General features: G+C 50.8%; 1 protein-coding gene across 1 annotated transcript; it reads right to left on the reverse strand.

Moving 5' to 3' along the window:
* Positions 1 to 4,933: 4,933 nt before the first annotated feature.
* LOC121492490 (putative serpin A13) lies at positions 4,934 to 15,463 on the reverse strand. Its single transcript, XM_041757773.1, is given in 6 exon segments — positions 4,934 to 5,061; positions 12,632 to 12,724; positions 12,727 to 12,801; positions 14,162 to 14,593; positions 14,596 to 14,698; positions 15,389 to 15,463. Coding segments are annotated over 6 exon segments (906 nt in total).
* Positions 15,464 to 22,002: the final 6,539 nt, after the last annotated feature.

A 22,002-nucleotide genomic window follows, 5' to 3' on the forward strand; every position in this document is an offset into this window, starting at 1 on the left:
ATTTATATATTTATATAAATTTCACGTATATATTTATAATTTATAAATGTATAAATTTCCATGATATGAGTTATAAGTTTTTGTTCCAGGTTTTCCCTTGGTATTTTAACTCTGCTTATGGCAGCTTTTGTAATGTAGCAGTTTTTTTCTTTGTATGCATTTAAACTTAATAATCTTCTAAAAAATGGTTTTGGGCTCTTATATCTTAGTTAGAGAGGCATTCTTCTCTCTAAGGTATTAAATTCTCATGGTTTTTTTCTAGCACTTTAAGGGCTTAATTTTTTACCTTTAAATTTTAAATGTCTATGAAATTTATCCCACCGTATGTTGTGAATGCAACAGAATAAGATTTTTTTTTTCTTCAAGAGAGACACACAGAGGGAGGCAGAGACATAGGCAGAGGGAGAAGCAGGCTCCCTGTGGGGAGCTCGGTGAGGGACTTGATCCAGGACCCTGGGATCATGACCTGAGCCAAAGGCAGACGCTCAACCACTGAGCCACCCAGGCGCCTCCAGAATAAGATTAATGGATGCTGCAATGCTCATTCCTCATTCATGTTATGCATCCATTCTGTGTTAGCTCTGGGCTCTAGGACTCAGGCAGACAGAGAGCGTCATTGGTCACTGTGGCAAGAATAGAGAGAGATGTGGTGAACCATAATTTGGCTCTTAGAGACTTCCTCTTGAAAGAAACACATTTATGTTCACATTCCATCAATCAGAGCAAATCACATGGTCAGAAGAAGAGAAGAACTGGAATATTTGTGAATAGATTCAATGATTACTATAAGAGTTATGGATCTTTTCATTTCCAGATGACAACTTAACACTCAGCTCTATTCAATGAATAATCCACCTTTTCTTTACTGATCTGAAAAGCCTTCTTTATCATGATTTAAATTCTATTATGTATGTTGGATTATTATAGATTTTCTATTTTGTTCCAATGATGAGTCTGCCTGTAAATGCACCATATGGTTTTCATTGTATGTTTTATAATTATTAAATTATTATTTTATAATTTATACTTTGGAGTTTTAAAAGATATTTTGCTTTCTGGTAGGGCTAGTCCTCCTCCAGTACTCTCTATTTTTTGAGAATTTGACTATTCTTGCTGGTTTATATTTTCATATGAATTTTAGAATCGTCTTGTTTAGTGACCAGATCCTGTTGGTGTTTTTATTGAGTTCCCATTAAATTTATATATTAACTTGGGAAGAACTGACATTTTTATGATGCAAGGCCTTCCTGCCCAAGTCTGTGTGATATGTCTTTCCTTTTGTTTGACTCTTCTTTACGTTTATAGCAGCATTGAAGATTTTCTCCCATCTAGCATTAACATGCTTCTTGGCTTGTTCCCGACTATTTTGTCATCATGTTGCTGTCGTCTGAACAGAGGCCCTTCCTTCTTCTCTCTCCATCTCCTCCTCCCTTTTTTCCCCTCCATATTCATATGCCTGAAAATTATTGGTTCCTCCAGCCTCCTTTACAATTATTAAATTGGAAGCAAACATCAGGTGGGATAGACATGACCCATGTTAACGTAAGCGTGAGTTAGAGTTGTTCACAGATAATTTTTCCCCTGTGTTTAACCTCTATAGATCTTAGGACTATGAACTTGAGCGATAAGGTGGTTATTCACAAAGTCAGTTTATTTGAAAAGTTGGCAAGATGGAAGCAGGTTAATACCAGAGAAAGAAATGCACCTTACTTCACAACTCCCAGCTTCAGGCACATCGGGCATCTCTCAGGCAGTGAAATGAAGGAGAACATCCCTGGATCAGACACCTAAACACAGTGCTTGAAGCCCACTAGGTTCTTTATCAAATATTTTTGGAATAAAGCTGAGTCCAGCCATGACGTGTAAGCACCAATTAGCTAGAGCAGTGGTTCTCAACTTGGCTTGCCCGTGAGAATCACTAAGGGAGCTTTCTGAAAGCACTGATACCAGCCCTGTTTCAGTCCAATGATGCCAGAAACTGTGGGAGCAAGGCCTGGGTTGGTGGGGAGTTCCACACCTTTCAAAACTTCCCAGGTGATTTTTCTTGTGCAGCAAGGAGGAGAACCACCATGTTAGACCAGTGTTGTTGCTGAGCAGATGAGGTGTGGGGAGTGAGAGACGGTGAGGTGTCCATGCTCAAGCTGAGAACTAGTAGTAGTGTCTCCGGGGTCCCCAGCCCAGAGAATGGGAGCTCCCGAGTATCCCAGGCCCACATGCTCCTTAGTGTTTTGGGGTTAGAACTTGTTTTACCCTGTCAGCAATCCCAGGGTAAAGGCACTGTGTTATCCCCATGACGTGGGAAGCCAGTTCTGCAACGTGTCCAAGGTTATACAGCTAAAAAGGTCAGAATTTAGGAGAATAGCCAGGTCTGCCTGACCTAGAGGCCCAAGCTCCCCAGATCAGCCTCTTCCCTACTCTGGCTGTGAGGACTTGGGGCATTGCCAACGACTTTTCCCTCCCTGGGGGAAATAATAAGTTATATAACATGTCATTAAGAACTGTTTACACTTTAAATATTTTTAGCAGTGTCAATTGAAACCTTGCTTCAAGAACAGGGAGCAGAACCCACAGCTTGGGAAGGGCTAGGGGTCAGTGCATGCCACCTGCTGACCCCCTCTGCCCCACCATCCCCTGGCCTGATCTCCATGGGGGAAGCTTTGTACTTGAAAAGCTTGGGGATAAATGCTCTAATATTAGGTGCTGAACAATAAAAGAGGAAAAGAATGAGAAAAATTTGTTATTTGCTCATGCACCGGGGGACAGTTAGATGGTTTTCATGTCTTGGCTGTTGTGAATAATCCCACAGTGCACATGAGAGTGCAGACATCTCTTCAAGATCCTGACTTCAGTTCTTTCGGATATATGCCCAGAAAGAGGATTGCTGAATCATAGAGTAGCTCTATTTTCAATTTTTTGCTTTTTGATAATGGCCACCTTACAAGTGTGGGGTGACTATCTTACTGTGGTTTTGATTTACATTTCTCTGATGATTAGCGACACTGAGGATCTTCTCATGTGCCTATTGGCCATTTGTAGGGCTTGAATGTCTATTCAAGTCCTTTATCCGGTCTTTAATATGGATTATTTGCATTTTTTGTCTTGCTGTTGAGTTGTAGGAGCACCTTACATATTTGGATATTAACCCCTTATCAGATAGATGACAGTCTTGCAAATATTTTCTCTCCTTCTGTAGGCTTCCTTTTTTTTTTTTTTTAACCACATACATACAATGGAGTATTATTCAGCCTTAAAAAAGAAGGTAAATCTATAATATGTGACCACATGGATGAACGTGGAGGGCATTACGCCGAGTGAAATAAACCAGGCACAGGAGGGCGAATTCTAATTCCACTCACACGAGGTATAGAAGATAGCCAAACTCCTAGAAGCAATGAGTGGAATGGTAGTTGCCAGGGCCTGAGGGGAGGGGGCGTGGGGAGCTGCTATTTAATGGATAGAAGTCGTAGTTAGGTAAGATGAAAAAGTCCCAGAGCCCCGCTGTACGATCTTGTGCCTATAGCTAATGGTACTGCATGTACACTTAATTTCCTAAAAGGGTAAATCTCATGTTAAGTATTCTCACTATAATAAAAAAAAAAAAGGGAAGAATTCAGCTGGATCTCCTTACCTCGCACTGCTTTTCCTCTAGAGCTGCACGTGAGTTTTTTGTGTTTTAGTGTTGCCAACCCCAGATCCAGCAGACGGAGCCCCCCCCCCCCCCACTTAGGGAGGGCCTGGTTTTAAGGGCCACGCCTTTGGGGCTCTCAGGTTACCCACTCGGCCTCCCCTAACAAGCAGATGGGCATCTGGGGTACGCATGTGCACCGACCATATTGGACCACTTTTCTCTGCCACCCCTCCCCCAGGCGCAGGGCAATCAGAGGCCTGGATGCCAAGCCTGGTTTTGGGAGATTTTCTCCAGCAGGCTCCTGACCGCCCCTGCCCACCCCCCTCCTTCCAATCCTGGCAGCTGCAAGGGGACCTCTAGACCTGCTAAGTGACGGGGCTGTAGGGGCCAGGGGGGCCAGCTCCGAAGTGCCTCTGGAAACAATTTCTTCTGCTCTGCTTTGGGAGTCTGTGAAATTTTGTCTCCTGTCTCTCTCTCTCTGCCTTTCTCTGCCTCTACCTCTGGGGTTCGGCCTTCCGGCTCGCCCCCAGCCTGCCCTCTACATGGGCACGTGTGTAGACGTGTCAGACAGAGGGTGCTCTGCGTTAACGCCTCTCCCCTTGACCTCAATCTCTCTCTCTCCTCTGCTCCTCCTGGGGGAACAGCCTGGGTCTACTGGGATGCCAGCTGGTCAGGGTCCCCCATTGCCCCCCAGCCTTGGAGACAAGTGGCTCGGACATGGTCCCTTCTGCTGTAGGCATGACAGGTGGACACTAAGACCAAAATGCCTGAGAAGGGGGATCTGGGCTCAGGACAGGTGTGGAGGGCACTGAAGGCTTTGGAGCAGACATTGCTTCCCTTTGAGAGCTTGGAGCTGGAAGTTACTGAAGCCTCTGTGTCCCCAAATGTTCCCCACTGTCAGGGTGGTGGTGAGGACTGAACGAAGGTATGAGACCAGTGTCACTCTGGTCTCCATTTACAGTTGTACTTGCTCACCATACAACAGCTACTGGCTGGCACCAGGATGCCACCTAGCACCTTCTGACAGGGCCACCCTGCCTCCCCATCGTCCTCGTCAGGCTAAATCTGTCCTCGATTTGCCCTCCATCATAGCTGAGGTTACTTACATTCTGCCCCAGTGTGCACAGCAACCCCGGTGAGCTCCTCAGGGGCAGGGTTTGTGTTACGCTGCCCTGTGTGCGGCAGGATGACCTACCCCAACATGGCCTGTGCTACTGGCACGTGTGCTTGTCCCAGAAGGCCGACCAGCTTCAGCGAGCTTCCTTGTTGCAGGAATTTTGTAGCCCAGGACCAAGAGCCATGTGGCTAGGCAGCCAGAGAGCCCCTCCTGGCCTTGGTATGGTGGACGTCTGAGCTCACGCTGAGGCCTTGGGTCACGTCATCACTGGGGTGAAGGTAGGGCTTGGGGCTTGGCCAGATCAGCTTCCTTAAACCTAAAAAGGAGAAGTGGGTGCATTGAACAGGACACCAGCACTTCACTCCCTTGCAGAGGCCAGGGGCTGTCAAAGCCTTGGAAGGTGCTGCTCAGGGGTGGGTGGAAATGGTCCAGAGGTGGGAGCTATGACCTGGGATCTCCCGGGCCCCTGGAGGCCTGGACGAGGAGCGACCTAGCAGGGCCTCTGAGGGGAGAGCACCACTGAGAGCCCGGCAGGGCCTGGGGAAGAGCCCCAGGTGGCTGAAGGGGACTCTCCACCAGCCCCAAAGGATGGGGCTCAGAACAGATCTCACCCATCTGGGGAGCTCAAGGGACACAGCATTGTTGACTCCAGAGGTGGGGATGCGAGTCACCCCTGCTGCGTCTGGAGCCCCATGTGGACATCACCCAGCAAGCATTCGCCACGCCAAGTGCATTGCCAACTCTGACTTCCAGCACCGCTCGTGTACTGCTCTCTTAGGGCTGCCCGAGCAGAGGACCACAAGCTGGCAGGCTTAAACCAAAGGAACTGTCTTGACTCACAGTTCTATAGTCTAGAAGTCTCAGGCACAGGTGTCAGCGGGGGCCACGCTCCCTCTGAAAGCACTAGGGGACAATTCCTGCTTGTCCCCCGGCTTCTGCTGGCTGTCAGCCTCCCACACGGCCGGCCTCCCTTCTCTGCCTCCATCTCCACACGACCTTCCTCTGGGTCTGTGTCTCCTCCTTACTCTTAGAAGCACTTGTCGTTGGGCTCAGGGTGACATCTCACCTGGTGACATCTACGAAGACCCCATTTCCACAGAGGTGATGGTGGCCGGGTCTGGTTGTTAGGATGCGGACATACCTTTCCAGGGGCCATCATTCCACTCAGTCTGGGTGGTGATAGCAGAGAGCACTTCCAAGGCTCTTCCCTGGCCTGGGGACTGTGCTCGGCACTCCCCACGTGGTGGGGGGTGCCAGTGTCCCCCGACTCCCAGGTGAGAGAACCTCCAGTTTATAGTGGGCTGAGGGATGGAAGTTCCTAATTTGCCACAAAGGCCAAATATGGATTGGGGGATTGGGAGTCCAGCTCCTAACCATGGAGCCACGCTGGCCCATGCCCATGTGGGTCCTTAAGAAGGTGCAGAGAGAAGCCCTCATGGTGGGCCTCCAGTGCCCCCCTCTCCTTAGGGACTGCTGATACCTGAGTGTAGTCTAACCCCGTCCTCCTGACACAGGTGCTTGGGCAGAGCTGTTGGTCAGACGCTGAGTTTTCTTCTCCGTCCCTCTTTCCCTGGAAGGCTGCACTGCCTCCAGCGGTGGGAGATGGGGAGTTGGGGTCAGGGTGGGTTGCCCCAGACTCTGGTCATCCCTCCCAATACCCCATCCTGGTTGCCCTGATGATTTCCTTCCTCCTAAACCAGGAAAGCAGCCCCACTCACAACACACCTCATCGTGTGCCCAGGATCTCTGCCCAAGGAGCTCTGACCCTTCCCTGCAGCCACCTGAGCAGGGGTGCTGATGCCAAGGTCTTGCCTCCCTGGGACTTCTGGGGTCAAAGATCCCATGTTCCCCACAGGGTGTCCTGCAGGGTGGGTTCCTGCCTCTGACCATATGAGTGTACGCCCAGCGCTTGGCAGGCTGTGGGTACAGATACTTGTGGAATGAAGGATGGGTGACCGTTCAGCTGGGAGGGTCCTTCTCCACCCTGGAACCCCTCCTGGCTCTAGGCCTCGGGCTCTGTCTGGCCTGAGGAGTCCTGGCTCTGCCCACACCTTCTTCCTGATGTCACACGTCTATTACTGTATCCTGCCCAGAGGGGACAGGCGGGAGACCCTGGTTACCTCCTAGCAAGGCCTACCAAGGGCAAAGTGCAAGCGGTTCCCAGCTTCCATACGTATCTGGAGCCTGACCAGCTCTCAGGCACGCCAAAACAAACTGCTGAACAAAATGGAAAATAGAAAAATGATACCTTCAAAATAATAGGATTGAAAATCCCGTACACAGCTGCAGTTTCATGTGACTGGAAATCAGCAAAATACCAAAGGTGACTGAATTTAATTCTGATTGTTCATGTCTGGGTGTCCTGGATGGGCCAATAATGTCTAGATGGGAAATAAGGGAAGACATAGATAATTCACAAATGTTTCTATATTTTCCAAGCCACTTACTGTTTTTTGTCTCTATTCAACAAAATCACTAATTAGCTTGTTATAATAGTGATTCTTGCACAAATTGGCTCTATTGGCAGAAACAGTCTAAAAGACGAGTCTTGAGTATCTTTTGTAAAATCTGCTCAAACATTTCTGAACCCCAGTCCTGTGATCGAAGCTACTTTGTAGCTGACACTTTCTCTCTCTGGGGACTGTCTCGTGGTGGCCTGGAGACCTCAGTGCAGGTCATACCCCAGGGCTGGGCTTTCACCAAAACTCCAGCAGCCAGTACCTTGTCCTAGGGTCATGCTGTAGTGGCCTTCCACTCCGCCCAGCTGCGTGTTTCATTTACCCTATGCGCCGTCGGCCTGCTCGGTATTTTTAAAAATTGAACTGGTTGTCAACATTCAAAAGGGGAAACATTTTCACCTAAAAACCTAGCTTTTTAGTTTCTTTTGAAATTTGAAAAGCCAGCAGCCCTGGGACACCTTTCTGCAAGGCAATTCCAACTGAGGCTGGCAGGAACTTAGGCAGAGGCTGTGGGGGGTACCCAGTAGTCTATCATCCCTTCTTCTGAGAATCCCCAATTTCTGGCCGGGCACATGGTCACCCAAGATGGAAGCAACGTTCTCTGCCTCTCTTGCAGCTAGGGGTACCATGTGTCTGGGGTCTGGCCAATAGGAGATGAGCTGAAGAGAGGGGTGGTACTCACGGGTTGCACACTTAAAGGAAGAGGGTGCCTTCCATTTTTCCTCACCCCTTCCTGTCGGCTGGAAGGTGGAGGCATTGGTGGGTGGTTTTCCAGCAGCCAGGTGAGGACAACCCCCTACGGAAGGCAGGCCCACCACTTAGAAGAGGCCTGGGTGAAACAGAACCACTAGGTCTGCCTACATTCTTAGGTCAAAGTGTAAAACTTTTTTTAAAAAAAAGATTTATTTATCTGAAAGAGAGGGAGAGAGTTGGGAAGGGGAAGAAGGAGAGAATCTTCAAGCAGATTCCCCGCTGAGCACGGAACCCGACTCGGGGCTCCATCTCATGACCCTGAGATCATGACGTGAGCTGAAACCAAGAGTCGGACACTTAAGCGACTGAGCCACCCAAGTGCCCTGGTCAAAATGTAAATTCTATGCCCTCTAAGAAGCCACTGTCATAGACAGGCCACCCTGTGTGCCACGTTTAGCTGAGGCCCTGCTGTCCAGATCCACAGATCTTGCCACTCCCTGTGCTTTCCCAACACCAAATTCAGCTGATTTCTGCTCCTGAACTCAAAATCTCTGCCTACTGCCCAACCTGGCCCCCAAGTATTTGAGTTCGGAACACCCATCGCCAATCCTCAAGAAACAAAACATAAGCAAGATAGCTATTTTCCAGTACTTTGGGGCTGTTCACCTCTCCTTTTTAGGGGTTCTGGGCTCCCCACTCTGGGAAGGCTGATTTTATGGACTCCTTGGTGCTCACTGGAGAAGAGAGGAAAAATCAATTTTATCTCTGGCTGTAAATGCAAAATACAAAATGAGGCTTACATGGGGTCACACAGCACAGCCCCTGCCCTGAATTCAGTGGAGCTCTTTGCACCTGCCAGTTGCCCACTTACTGCTTCTGGTGGGCATAAGCATAGTGAGAGCCAGGGACAGGATTTGTGTGTCTGTGTGGCTCCCTTCTGAGAAGCTGGAGACCAGCCAACATCCCATCTACAGGGACTGGCATGGCCCATAACCCACAGATGGTTACAGACCCTATGGTATGATTAGAAGGGGCAACACGACTTTATTCAGGACACTTATTTTCACCCAATATGTGCATTAATTGGCGACCCTAGAGCAAGCTCTGTCTGTAGACTTCAAAAAAGTATTTCTAAAATTGTACTCAGGCCCACACATGCACTGAGGGGCCCGTGACACTCCTCTGTCCTGAGGACCATACCAGTCCCTCCTTGCATCAGGGGGACGAGAGCATCAAGCACCTGCTACCACAAGCATGCTCACCTGACCAGCAGCAGCCTCACAACGCCGGGACCTTGTTAGGAAGCCCAGATCCCAGACCTGCTGACTCAAAGTCTACTTTTTAACAAGATGCTCGGGATTTGCGCCCAGGAACAAGCCTGAGAATCACCAATTTCGCCAAATGGAAGAGAATGGGAAGAGTGTAGGCTTTGAAGTAGAACACTCCAGATCCCAGCTCTGCTACTTTTGAGCTGCCCAAGCATGGTGCATTGCGTAAACTCTGAGCCCCAGCTATGAAAAGAGAGAAATAATATTAAGTGGAACCATGTGAAGTTGCCCTTCATCGTAGGTTTTTTTTTTTTAAAAAAGGTCAAATATAATCAATGTGATATGGTTCAACCAGCACTTATCCTGTTAGGTTGTGGGAATTAGTTTTAAAATGAGATAAAATATAGAGAACGACTGGTACGTAGGTGTTCGCTCCATGCCACAGCTTGATGCCCCCTTCCTACCCTCACCCCAGGTTCTCAGGTTCCCATGAAACCACGCAGAAGAATAGGGTGTGCACAATGTCTCATTGAACCTGATACCTCAACAGAAGCTCCTGGCACTTGAGCAGGGGGTGACTTTCGTGGCTGCGTGAAGCTTGTACGAGGATCCCTGCCCTCAGCCGGCTTCAAGAATGCCTCCCATTTCCCTTCAGACAAAGAGGCAGAGAAGCCCCAGTAGCCTGGTGATGTCTCCGAGGCCACGCAGAGACTTTGACGGTGACTCAGTCTTCAGAGCAGGGACTCTAGGGTGGTCCCCAGCTCTGTTCTCCCAGGACCGTCCAGTGCCTCTGGGGAGCATGATCCCAGTGGCTTTACCATCTTCTCCAGAAAAAGCATGCTTCCTGTGTCCAAGTGAAAAGTCCTCATCAGGAAGGGTCGGTTAAACTTAGTGCCAGGAGGGGGTGCGGGGTCCAGGTTGGGGTGAGGCCTGGGAGTGACCGGGAGGCTGATGGCGGCAATGGCCTTTGAGCCCTATCCATTCAGAGTCATCTCAACCTTGTGAATGACCTGCAAAGAAAATTCTGGAATCATTGACTGACCCCATGGGAGGGATTTACCAGGCCACCCTTTTTTTTAAAAAAAGATTTTATTTATTTCTTCATGAGAGACACACAGAGAGAGGTAGAGACACTGGCAGAGAAGAGAAGAAGGCTCCATGCAAGGAGCCCCACGTGGGACTCGATCCCGGGACCCCAGGATCACACCCTGAGCCGAAGGCAGGCATTAAACCGCTGAGCTACCTAGGGGTCCCTGGGCCCTTATTTTTATACCAATTTTTTCTCTCTTCTCTTACTTACCCCCACCCATAACCATCCCTCCACCTGCCAGGTCACCTATCCTTTTGTCCACCCCTTAGACTGTGAGACTTATTGTCACTCACATGCTACAGATGCAGGTGGTCTACTTGCTGTGTGCCCTCCAGCCACACACTAGACTCTGATTTTGCTCTGTTTACTGCTCCTTCCCCAAACTCAGTCTACACCCGGGACATAGTAATCCCTCGCTCTGGCTCGTATCCCTCCATCGTCACTGCCTGTGAGAGATCACTTGACCTGAAGTTGGAGGACTCTGGCTCTACACCCCACCCCACCTGACTGCACCTGGCTCCTCACCCCAGGATGTGATCTTAGAAAGTTGCTTCCCCTCCCAAATACTGCTCAGGGTCCCCAGTGATCTGATAAGGCAGTGGAGGTTTAGAGGTTCAGAGAGGTGTTGTGGCTTGCCTAAGGTCACACAGCTAGGATGGGACAAAGTAAGGGCTCAGACTAGTGTCTGTTTGACCTCAGACCCCACATTCTTTCCCTCACCCTCCACTGCCCCTTTCTGGAATGTGTGTGATATGGAAGCCACAGGGACCCAGTGCTGTTTGAGAAAGAATGCAGGCCTTTGGCCTCAAACCCTGGCTTGACGCTAACTAGCAGGGTGTGATGCTAACTAGCAGTGGTGACCGGGTGACTAGCTTCAGATTCCTCATCTATAAAATAGGGGCACAGCACCTACCTCGTCAGTTTGCTGCCAGGTGTTGGCATGGCACCTGGCATGGCATGGTGCCCAGTGAATGTCCGATGAGAGCGCCATGGGAGAGGAAGCTGATGGCGCTTCAGGCAACGAGCTCCCCCCACCCACCCTGATTTGCCCTCAGCCCTCTGCTTCCTTCTTCTGCGATTCTCTCCCTGAGTGCGTGGCTTTGAGCCTTTCCTCTGTTCTCTCTGATCCATGTCCCTCCACTCCACCCTCCACAGATCTTTCTAGATCTTTCTAGAATGCAAATATCATCATGCTGCTCTCCATGCTTACAGTCCCTGTGTGTTCTCATTTGGCTTCCAGATAGAGTCCCAGGTCCTCAGGGTGGCTTTACAGGTTCTCCTAGGGCCCCAGCTCCACCCATAGCAGGGGACTTCCCGTTCCCAGAGGCTCCAGCCTCTGCTCCCTGGGCTGTGCCCATGTTCCCCTTCAGTTCCTTCAGACCAGGAGCGTCCTCCCCAGGAGGCTTCCTCTGCACCTCCAGGCCTGACTGTGTGCAAATCTCTTGGCTCCCCTTTCCTTGTCCGTGCCCTGGGGACAGAAATGCTGCCTGGATCCCCAGGGGATCCCCAGAGTCTCAGGTGTTCGTGTGCCTAATGAGGATCGAATGCACAGGCAAACAGCAGCTTGCAGTGTTACAGAAGCAGCAGCTGCCAGCTTTAAGGAGGCAGTGGCCATCTTCCAGAAGTTGCCCAGAGACACTGAGGGGATCCCCCGAAACCTGATTTGCAACCTACCTTAGATGTGCTCAGTGCAGGCTGCCCCCGCACACAGGCCTCTGCCCATGGGCACGCCTGGGAGGGGCACCTCTGCTCCACCGGTGCTGGGAAGGGAACCTTTGGGGAAATGGAAATCGAGTTCTCTGGGGAGACCAAAATTGGTTTGCCGTTGAGATCCCAGGAAGGCCCGCGGCTTTCACAGATGCCTCCACTGCCTCTAACCCGCCCCAGGAGCTCAGGCTTCTCACCCGCCTCTCCGAGGGGCAGCCTCCAGAGGGCTTTCTAAAATGCACCCTATCCTCTGTCCTGGGATCCCTTGGCCTCCCCTAGTTTTAGGGTCTGGAGCTCCGGCTAATCAATGTGCCACCCTGGTCTGCAGCAGAGCTAGGACCAGAAACCGGCCTCCAGACTCCTGGTCCACTGCTCCCTTTTGGCCCCATTCAGATACTTTCAGGGAGGCTGTGGAACGGTGACAAAGCCTTGGGCGGGGGGAGGGGTGACAATGCCTTGGGTGTGGTGGACAGTGTCTTGGGAATAGCAGTGTCCTAGGGGATGACTGCGCTGGGGGAGTGATGATGCGCTGAGGGGGCCTGAGGGCCACTGCGGGGTGCCTGGTGGAGAAGGCAAGGGGCCGACTTCCCGGGACTCTGCTGCTGGGCCAGTCTACCTTGCCCTGGGCAAACCATCTCACTCATCAGTGTTTGGAGCAGCAGGGCTGACCCGTCTTGCCCCGGTTGGTCCATCTCAGCAGGGAGCATTGCAGCTCAGGATCACGGAGGAAGTGGTGGCGGGTCTTCTGCTTCATCGTGGGCCCTGCACGGCTCTGTGCTCATCCCCAAAGAAATCCTTTGGGTTAGCGGCATGTGGGTCACAGGGTTGCACGCACCAGGCTGAGGGGTAGACGAACCCCAATGTCACTCTCGGGGAAAGAACCAAGAATGGGCTTAGGGGTCACCTTCTGGCAGCCCTTGGGGATGGAAGTCCACACTCTGGACACCAAGCCCAGCTTCAGGGCTGTCTTCTCTGCCTGTGTGACCCTGGGGGTGCTGAGCCCTTGGTGGCTCTGAGCGTCTGTCCCCTTGCCTGTAAAATGGAGATAAATATTATTATGACAGCACAACAGTGTTATGATAGTGTGATCCTATCGCTGGTACACGGTTGCTCTCTCTGGTCTCCTGGACCTTTCTTGGCGGTGGACGGGGAGGGGGTTAATTTTTAAGAAGAGGCCATCACTGTGGTACAAGCTGCTGAGAACGTAGGTGTGGCTCTGAAGACTAGGCCTGCCTGGCTTTGAGACGTGGATGACCTAACTTCCCAGCTTCCTCAGTGTTCTCATGTCTCAAGTGGTCATAGCATTGATCTGGCCGGGTTGCGAGGAGAATCCAACACAAATGAAATATGCACCGTGCCTGACATGTACTTAGGGACCTGATACTGGGTGTGTGGGTGTGTGTGCAAACACACATATAACAGATGATAAACATGCACAGATGTGTATTTGGGCGATGCCTTATTGGATCAGGAAAAGAACTTTTCCTCCTTTTAAAAAAATCTGTCTTATCTGTAAGACCGGAATGTTCATCTTAGCTTTGTCTGCCTCCTCCAGGTGAGAAGATCGAATGAGATTGCGGGTGGGAAGAGCCCTCAAGACCTGCAAAACGCTGTACAAATAACCAGCTCTGAATTCACCTGCTGAATGAAGTGTGACGGAGGAATGAGGCATACACTCCTGTTGGCTCTTTTTGGAGAAAATAAAGGACCTCCCTGCCTTGGGATTCCTCTGGCTCTAATCCATGACTCCCGGGACCTGCCAGAGGAAGGGAATCATGTTTCTTAATCCAGTGGTTGCTTATAGTGGAGATCGCAGCCCTCCTGAAGCAGAATCACCCGTGGGGGGAAGAGAGGCGAGTTGCTTCAAATGCAGGGTCATAGGTCCCTGACTTAAGTCAGAATCAGACACTTGCATTTTAAACAAATACCCCAGCGAGTTCTTATGCACACTGAAAATGCAAAGATCCTTCTTTGAAAAAAACGCAACAAGTACTATTAAAGTGGGACAGGTGATGAGTTCCCCGTTATGGGGGTATTCAAGTAGAGGCATCAAGGATTCAGTGGGCAGACACTTATGGAGTGTCCCCTAGATCTAAGTCAGCAGGGGAGGCTTCCCGGGAGCTGTGAGGAGGATGGCTCAGGTGTGCTGGAGCCCCCATTCTGCAAAGGAGATTCCACAATGGATGTATATACTCCTACCTCTGAGGAGCATGTGATTCACGAGCACTGCTGCGGTTTCCGTCCCGAGCTCCTCTGCCCGGGCTCCACACTTCCCCTGGGTCTGCTTCTCTACGTACTCGTGGATGCATTTCTGGGTTTCCGCCGGGTCTCGGCTGGCCCTGAGCATGTGCTGACCCATGGCCAGGAGGAGCTGTGGGCCCGGCACAGGTGGCTTGAGCAGCAGATCCTGGAAGCCCTCCTGGATCTCACCCTCCAGGAGCTGGGCCCTACTGGCTGCTGGGACCCCGAGGATGAGCATGGCCAAAGCCGAGGAGACGCTCGCTGGGGAGAAGAGGATGTTCTCTCCAGGGGCATCCAAAGCCAACGGTCTATAGAGCTTGAAAGCAAAGTCCATGCTGTTCACGGAAATTTTGTGGCAAGGCAGGGCAGGCCTGGGAAGGCTGGTTTGCAGCTCGGGTCGACAAGATCAGAAACCTCTTGGTTAACCAGGACGGGACAATGAGCCGCAGCCGTGGGCACGGTGACCAGCAGACACCACCGAGGGGCCTCCGGCCTCTAAGGGTCCTTGGTCTGGAAGCAGGGGCCGGAAGCACAGCGTCAATGGTGACAGTAACGGGAGCCAGTGATATGCACAGAATGTCTGCTCTGGGCCAGGCATTGAGCAGATGCTTCCCGGGCATCACGGGCAAGTCCTCTTGTCATCCTTCCCACGCCCCTGTGCGGGGAGGCACTGGTTTTGCACTCGCAGTTGGCAGACGAGACCTGGAAAGGTTAGGAAACTTGCAGGAAGCCAAGCAGCTGGTAGGTGGTGGGATCAGGATTAGAACCCAGAGCCTGGGTGTGGGTGGATTCAGGAGGAGATGAAAGGAACACCCAAGCAGCTGTCTTGTGTGAACAGAAGCGCACATCCCTGCACACCTGCTGAGAGAGCCCTTGGCACCAAGTGCAGGTGAGGGCTCCATTTGCCCCCAGGGGCAACGATCGTGCCTCCTCCACACCCGTCCCTGGGCTCCACAGGTGCCACAGGTCTCGAGTCAGCTGAGTCTTCTCTAGCCGCCTGCCAGGCTTTGGGAACCCACCCCCCCAACCTTTGAGGCAGTCCACTTTGTCCTTCCTTCCCAACCCACCTGCTTCCTGCTCACACAGAGATTGGGTCTCACCCAACAGCTCACAGCACCTCCTCTAGGCGACCCCTTTTAAATCCCGGCTCCATCATATCCTGGAATGTGACCTTGGGTGACTCACCCCGCCTGAGCCCCGTTGCTCATCCCTGGTCTTGGACTGGCAGGGTGCTCCCGAGGAGAGCAGGCGAGGAGGCATCTCATGGTGCAGGGAGACACCCTGGCAGCCCGGCCTTGGCTCAGGCTCTGCTGCTATGTGCGAGCCCAGAGACCTTGGCCAAGTCACTTTACCTCTTGGGGCCTCTGCTTGCCCTCTCTCGGGTGGTGCTAAGAATCCCCTCGTCGCAGGGTTATAGGAATTCGAGTGATCCTGCGCCATACTGCCCTAGCCCAGGACCCAGCTCGGGGTGGGCCCCCGATAGCAGCAGATGCTATTGCCCCAGGAGACCTGCCTCCCTTCGCAGGATTCTGACGGAGATCTCAGTGAAGACTAGAATCTATTTCAGTAACGGTGTGAGCTAACTCTTTGCTCCACTGAGGGATCCGCTGTGATACTTTTATTTTTTATATATATTTTTAATTTTTTTAATAATAAATTTATTTTTTATTGGTGTTCAATTTGCCAACATACAGAATAACACCCAGTGCTCATCCCGTCAAGTCGCTGTGATACTTTTAAAAGGTAAATCAGATTTGGGACTCCCGGGTGGCTCAGTCGGTTAAGCGTCTGACTCTCGGTTTCCGCTCAGGTCATGATCTCAGGTCACGAGATCAAGCCCCGCATCGGCCTCCACCATCAGCAGGAAGTCTGCTTGAGACCCTCTGCCTCTGCCCCTCCCCCTACTCTCTCTCTCTCTCTGTCTCTCAAATAGATAAAATAAATCTTCAAAAGAAAGGCAAATCAGATTTATTCACTTCTAGTTCAAGATTGCCAATGGTCGCCATCACCCTGAGGAGAAATTCTACACTTCTCACCACCTCTTAGGAAGCCCTACGTGATTTGGGCCTTGGCAATATTCTGACCTCCCCTCTGACCATCCTTCTCCTCTCTCCCTCTGCTCTCACCACTCTGGCCTTCTTGTTACTCTAGAACTTAAGAGCTCAATCCTGCCTCAGGACCTTTGCACTTGCTACCTAGAACAATGAACCGCCTTTCTACAGCACTTACTCTGTACACTCCTTCACTTCACTCAGTTCTCTGCTGAAAGGTCACCTTCTTAGAGAGGCCCTACCTCTGCCCTCACCACCCTAAGTCCTGCTTTATCTTTCTTATGCTCATCTGGAATGATATGAAATATTTATCTAGCTTTCCTACCGAAAGGTAAGCTCTATGAGGGCATCATTCTGTCTGTGTATTCGCTGCTCAATTCCTAGTACTCAGCACAGAGCAGACTGTCAATTGATATTTGTTGAAAGCACAAATGGTTTATGGGTTACCCTTGGAAATTCCATTCTAGGGGCACCCGGGTGGCTCAGTTGGTTAAGCGTCCAACTCTTGATTTCAGCTCAGGTCATGATCTCAGGGTCGGGGGATCAAGCCCCACATCAGCCTCCTTGTTGAACGTGGAGACTGCTTGGGATTCTCTTCCTCTCTCTCTCTGCCCCACCCTCACTGCTCGCGTGTTCTCTGTCTCTCTTTATTTTTTATTTATTTATTTTTCTGTCTCTCTTTAAAAAAAAAATTCCCTTCTAGGGTTTCAGCACTTAGCCCCACAAAACCAAGCACCATCCTTTGGGACTCCACCCCAAAACCAAACCATCCCTCCATCCCCCTGTGGCAATCTCACTGGGGACCCCTGAGTTTGGGTTAATTATGATGGAACTGATCCTCATCACACGGCCCTGTCCTGCCTCTGATTTTCCATGTCCGCAGGCAGTCCTTGAGTTCTCTCTGGAAAAGGGAGAAGCAACAGAAACAGCCCCTGGGAAAACTTCATCTGTAAAGGGTTGTTCCTTATCATTTACCAGCAGAGAACAGAGGAGTCCTCATTTGTCCATTTGCCCGCTCATCTGCTTTGGTGACTATCCTGGTTTTGCTGAAAAGTTTGTAAAACTTTCATTCCGTTATTATATTGAACATCCATTCATGTGTTCATTCATTCACTCACTGCACAAACACGGGCCAAGTAATACTCCATTGTCTGGATGAACCCCGGGTTATCTCTCCCTTCATTTCTTGAAGGATGTCTTGGTGCTTCCAGGTTCTAGCAATTATGAATGCAACTGCTATTCACACCCATGTGCAGGTTTTTGTGGGGGTTCTGTGCAGGATTTGAGCCACGTGCGAGGGATGCACAATGGATGAGACGCAGCTGCTCCCTCCGGGGCTCAGGTCCACTGGGACAGACACACAGAATTCACCTGAAGTGGTGTGCGTGGAGTGGCCAAGTCCTCCAAACCAAAGAGCTATTGAGCTGCCAGGACACCATGATCCAATCTGAGCGTTGGACAGACAGGAAAAAAAAATGAGACTCAGAGAGAAACATGTTCATTCACTCCCTCATTCAATAAATATTTGGCAGCCGGGACATGAGGGATTACCTGGAAGAGGCTTGCTAGTGATTGCCTAAGATGGGCACGCGGAGAGGCTGATCACAGCTCCGTCAGAGGCGGCCTATGCAGGGTGAATGGGGAGCCTACAGGAGGCACAGAAGGTGGGGAGTTCCTGGAGGGCTTCCTGGAAGAGGTGGTTTCTGAGCTAAGACTGGAACATGGGTCAGGAGAGAGTGAGGCAAGGAGTTTCAGCAGAGGTTGAAAGGGGAGAAAGAGCGTGTCGGAGGTTGTGGAGGCAGGGCAAGCCAACGCCACTCCAGACAGCTGCCTACACGCGTAGCTCTCGGAGCGTGGGGTGCCTGCGTGCATGTGTCACAATGAGACAAGCTGTGGCAGGCTCACCAAGCAGGGGTGGGGGGAGGCGGCAGGGCTCCAGCTGCACCCACAGCCCCGCACTCAGCTACAGTCGAGTGCTCTCCAAGGAGCTGGAGGAGATCCGGCAGGTCTGCATGGCCCGGGACACAGAAGTCTGTCCCTGTGGGAGGACAGTGACAGCTTGGGCCTCTGGGGTTAACACAGGCTGTACTGACGCTCCCTTGGCCCAATGTCCACTCTTAGCACACCCAATAATGAGGAAAACAACCCACTCCTAAACTCAAGGTTATGTGGAATCCCACGCACAGGGAAGAAGGAGCAACAGAGCAGGTGTGATGCTTTGTGGTTGGGGCTGGTGTCCTGCGGTGGGTGGGGGGAGTCTCGATTCCAGCGCTGCACGCCCTCCCGAGTGTCATTCCTCCCTCACCCTCCTCACCGCTCGAGATGAGGTCATGAAGATCCAATCTAGCGATGCGTAGGGACAGCCTTTAAAATCGGTAAAGGACTGACCTAACTGGAGCAACACCCTTTCCTGGCCTCATTCTTCCACCTGAGGACGCCTGCTTCCCGCCAGGCGCTCCTGTGCCAGAGTCATAGTTCTTGCTTGCACGAAGCTTGGCTTATACAACTTCAATTGATCCGATCAATTGTCATCGATCCAACCAATGACATTCCCTAAGTCGGCCTCAAATGCTGTGACTCCTTTTGCACTTTGCCTATATTGTAATAACCAGTTCTTCAGGAGAGCCAAAAGAACTCTCCGTTGTAACGGAGCACCAACAGAAAAGTTAATGTGTCCTCAGCAGAAAGCATATTTGTAAGACTTTTGCGACGGAAATGCCTTGTCCTTCCTGAGGTGGCCTGGTGGCAGGGATGGTACTAAGGTAGCCTGCGTGCTGAGTGCAGAGACACGGTTTATACAGGTTAGTGGGTATGAGCCTGACTTGATTTTCTCCCAAATTCATTATTACTTTACTTTTACTGTGTTCATCCACTGCCTGGACATAAATACCCATGAGGTTCCTTGTTGTTGACTTCACAGGGTCTTCAGGGGTTTCTCTTGTTCACTCAGGGGAGGATACAGCAGGGATGTGACATGAGACTCATTGCATTCATCCATCTATCTGTCCATCCATCCATCCATCCATCCATCCATCCACTCACCTGTCCATCCATCCATCCATCCATCCATCCACCCACTATGCAGTACCCACTATGTGCTGAGGATGCATTGAATACTGGGGAATAAGACTTTTTTTTTGTTCCAAATCTTTGTTATGGAAGAATTATGGTGTAATGAACCTCACATACCTCCAGCAGCTTCAATTATTATTAATATGAGGTCAGCACCATTTTCCCATACCTTCCACTCCCTTTTCTCCCTCGGGTTGTGTGGAGCAAATCCTACACATCATTTCATTTTACCGTTGGTTTCTTACAACTGGGATCTGGCAAGGCGTTGAGTTCCTGTGTCTGCAAGCCTCCCTGTCTGTCTAGTGAGGTGAGATGCACCCAATCGAACATCTAAAGGCGTACAGTTCGGCGGGGGTGCGTACATGCACGATGCTGTGCAGCCGTCACTTCCATAGGTTCAGGCGGTGTCAGGCACCCCCAACAGAGACCCCAGCCCCACTAAGCAGCACTCTGCATGCTTCCCCCTCCGCAGCACCTGGCGACCACTAAAGTGCTCGCTGTATCTGTGGACTTGGCGTTTTATATAAATGGAATTATGGAGTACGTGACCTTTGGTGTCTGGCTTCTTTCACGGAGCATAGTGTGTTCAACGTTCGCCCATGCCGTGGCGTGGGGCAGCACTTCATTCCTCTGTGGGGCTGCACCCTATTCCCATGTATGAATGTGACCACATCAGCCTCTGCTCTCTGCGCTGTACCCCTTCGTGGGTGATGGTCAGGCATCTCTGGTCTCTATGGCCTACCTCACGAAGCACTGCTCTACGTTACTCGTCTTACCAGATGATGTCTTCCAGGTTCCCAAGCCTCCCATATGGCAGCCAGAGTGTTACCTCCTTCCACTCGATCCAATCAATGACATTCCCTAAGTCGGCCTCAAAGTGTCCCTTTTTATATTCACACATCTCTCCCCTGCTCCATCTGCTGTCGCCTTTCTCTCCCTTTAATTCCTCCTACTGCCTCCTAGCCGTGGAGGGGGCACAGAAGTGTGGAGTTGTGCAAAGTAAGTATTTGCTCCAAGGAATTGAGTGTACCATAGCCAGGAGGTCTCAGTACCGAGGCAGATTTCCAGCCCCCATGTTTTCACGGAGCTTCACCCACAGGTCATGGAGGTTCAGAGAGCACAAGGCCACCCCTTCTGGGTCACTTAGCACTTAGGACCTCAGCAGGGCTTAGAGCCCTGGGATCCAGACTCCTGTGCCCTCTGCACCTCAGCTGGCACCTCCCTGCTCTGCTGGGAATCCTGAGTTTTCCTAAGGTTGAAGTTCCTCCACAGAGATCCCCAGGGAACTCCCTGGATCACACAAATCTGGGTTTCATAAACTTGCTGAGCAAGCAAGAACACCACCTGGACAGCATCTCAGTAATGCCTCAAAGGGGGAAGTTGGGGGAAGTATTTACGGGGTTTCGTGGGCTGTGATGAGTTCCCAGTGGCTTTAGGGTGATAGAAAGCACGGTTGGAATTTACCAGCTAGGCCAGTAGTGAGTGATTTTAGCTTTGGAAACTGAGTCTGTGTAAAGTCACTTAAAAAATTTTTGTTTATTTATTTGAGAAGAAGAGAAAGAGAGAGAGCGTGAGCAGGGGAAGGGGTGCAGGGAGAGAATCTTTTTTTTTTTTTTTAAGATTGTATTTATTCGTGAGAGACACACAGGGAGAGGCAGAGAAATAGGCAGAGGGAGAAGCTCCCTGCGGGGAGCTGATGCAGGACTCGATCCCAGGACCCCGGGATCATGATCTGAGCTGAAGGCAGATGCTCAAACACTGAGCCACCCAGGTGCACCCCGAGGGAGAGAATCCTTAAGGAGACTTCCCGCTGAGCATTAACTTCTTTTATTTTCTATCTTCAAGCTCTTTGGCTGACTTTTACTATGTAAACATACTTAAGTCTCTCATCACAAAAGAAAATGGAAAGAAAATCCTCCCTTAATTTTGTTTTTAAAATTTATTTTTAATTAATTTATTTTTTGTTGGAGTTCAATTTGCCAACATATAGCATAACACCCAGTGCTCATCCCATCACATGTTCCCCCCACCCCCGCTCCCTTAATTCTATGTGACTCTCAAGCTCCCCTCTTTCCTGCCTTTCGATGTCAAACAGCTATGGAGGGGTGTTGACGTCATAGCTCCCCTAGCTGGCGGCTCATCTGCCCACCCCCCATGGCTGGTCCCTGCTCTCACCCTCCCCTGGGATTGTTCCTGCCAAGGTCCCCCTGGACCAGTGTCGGACTCTTCCAGAGGATGCTCTTCACCCTTCTCCTCCGGGACTCCTCAGCCCCATTCCATGCCGACCATCCCTTGCTGCTGCAACATCTTCCTTGGGTCTTCACAAGGCCACACTTTTCCTCCTGTGTCTTCTCCTGCTCTTTTGCAATCTCCTTGTGGTCTGCTTGTCCCCTTATGTGTTGGTGTTTGGGTAAGGGTGCCTCTGGGGTCTCAGCACCATGTACACTAAGGTGCCTGTCTCCTCTTATGGTCTCGCTTAACCACCAACACGCAATGACCATGCCATCCGTCTCTCCACCCCAAATTCTCGAGCTACAGATAGCTGCAGACATCTCTTCTCGCATGACCCACAGCATCTCTGACTATACATATGCACATCAGAGCTCTTTATCTCCCTGTAGAAAGATGAGCTTGGTGCCCCGCTCTCAGCTTCCAGAGCCTAGTTTTATCATCAGT

Source organism: Vulpes lagopus, chromosome 6, assembly GCF_018345385.1.
Source record: "Vulpes lagopus strain Blue_001 chromosome 6, ASM1834538v1, whole genome shotgun sequence".
Classification (NCBI taxonomy): Eukaryota; Metazoa; Chordata; class Mammalia; order Carnivora; family Canidae; genus Vulpes; species Vulpes lagopus.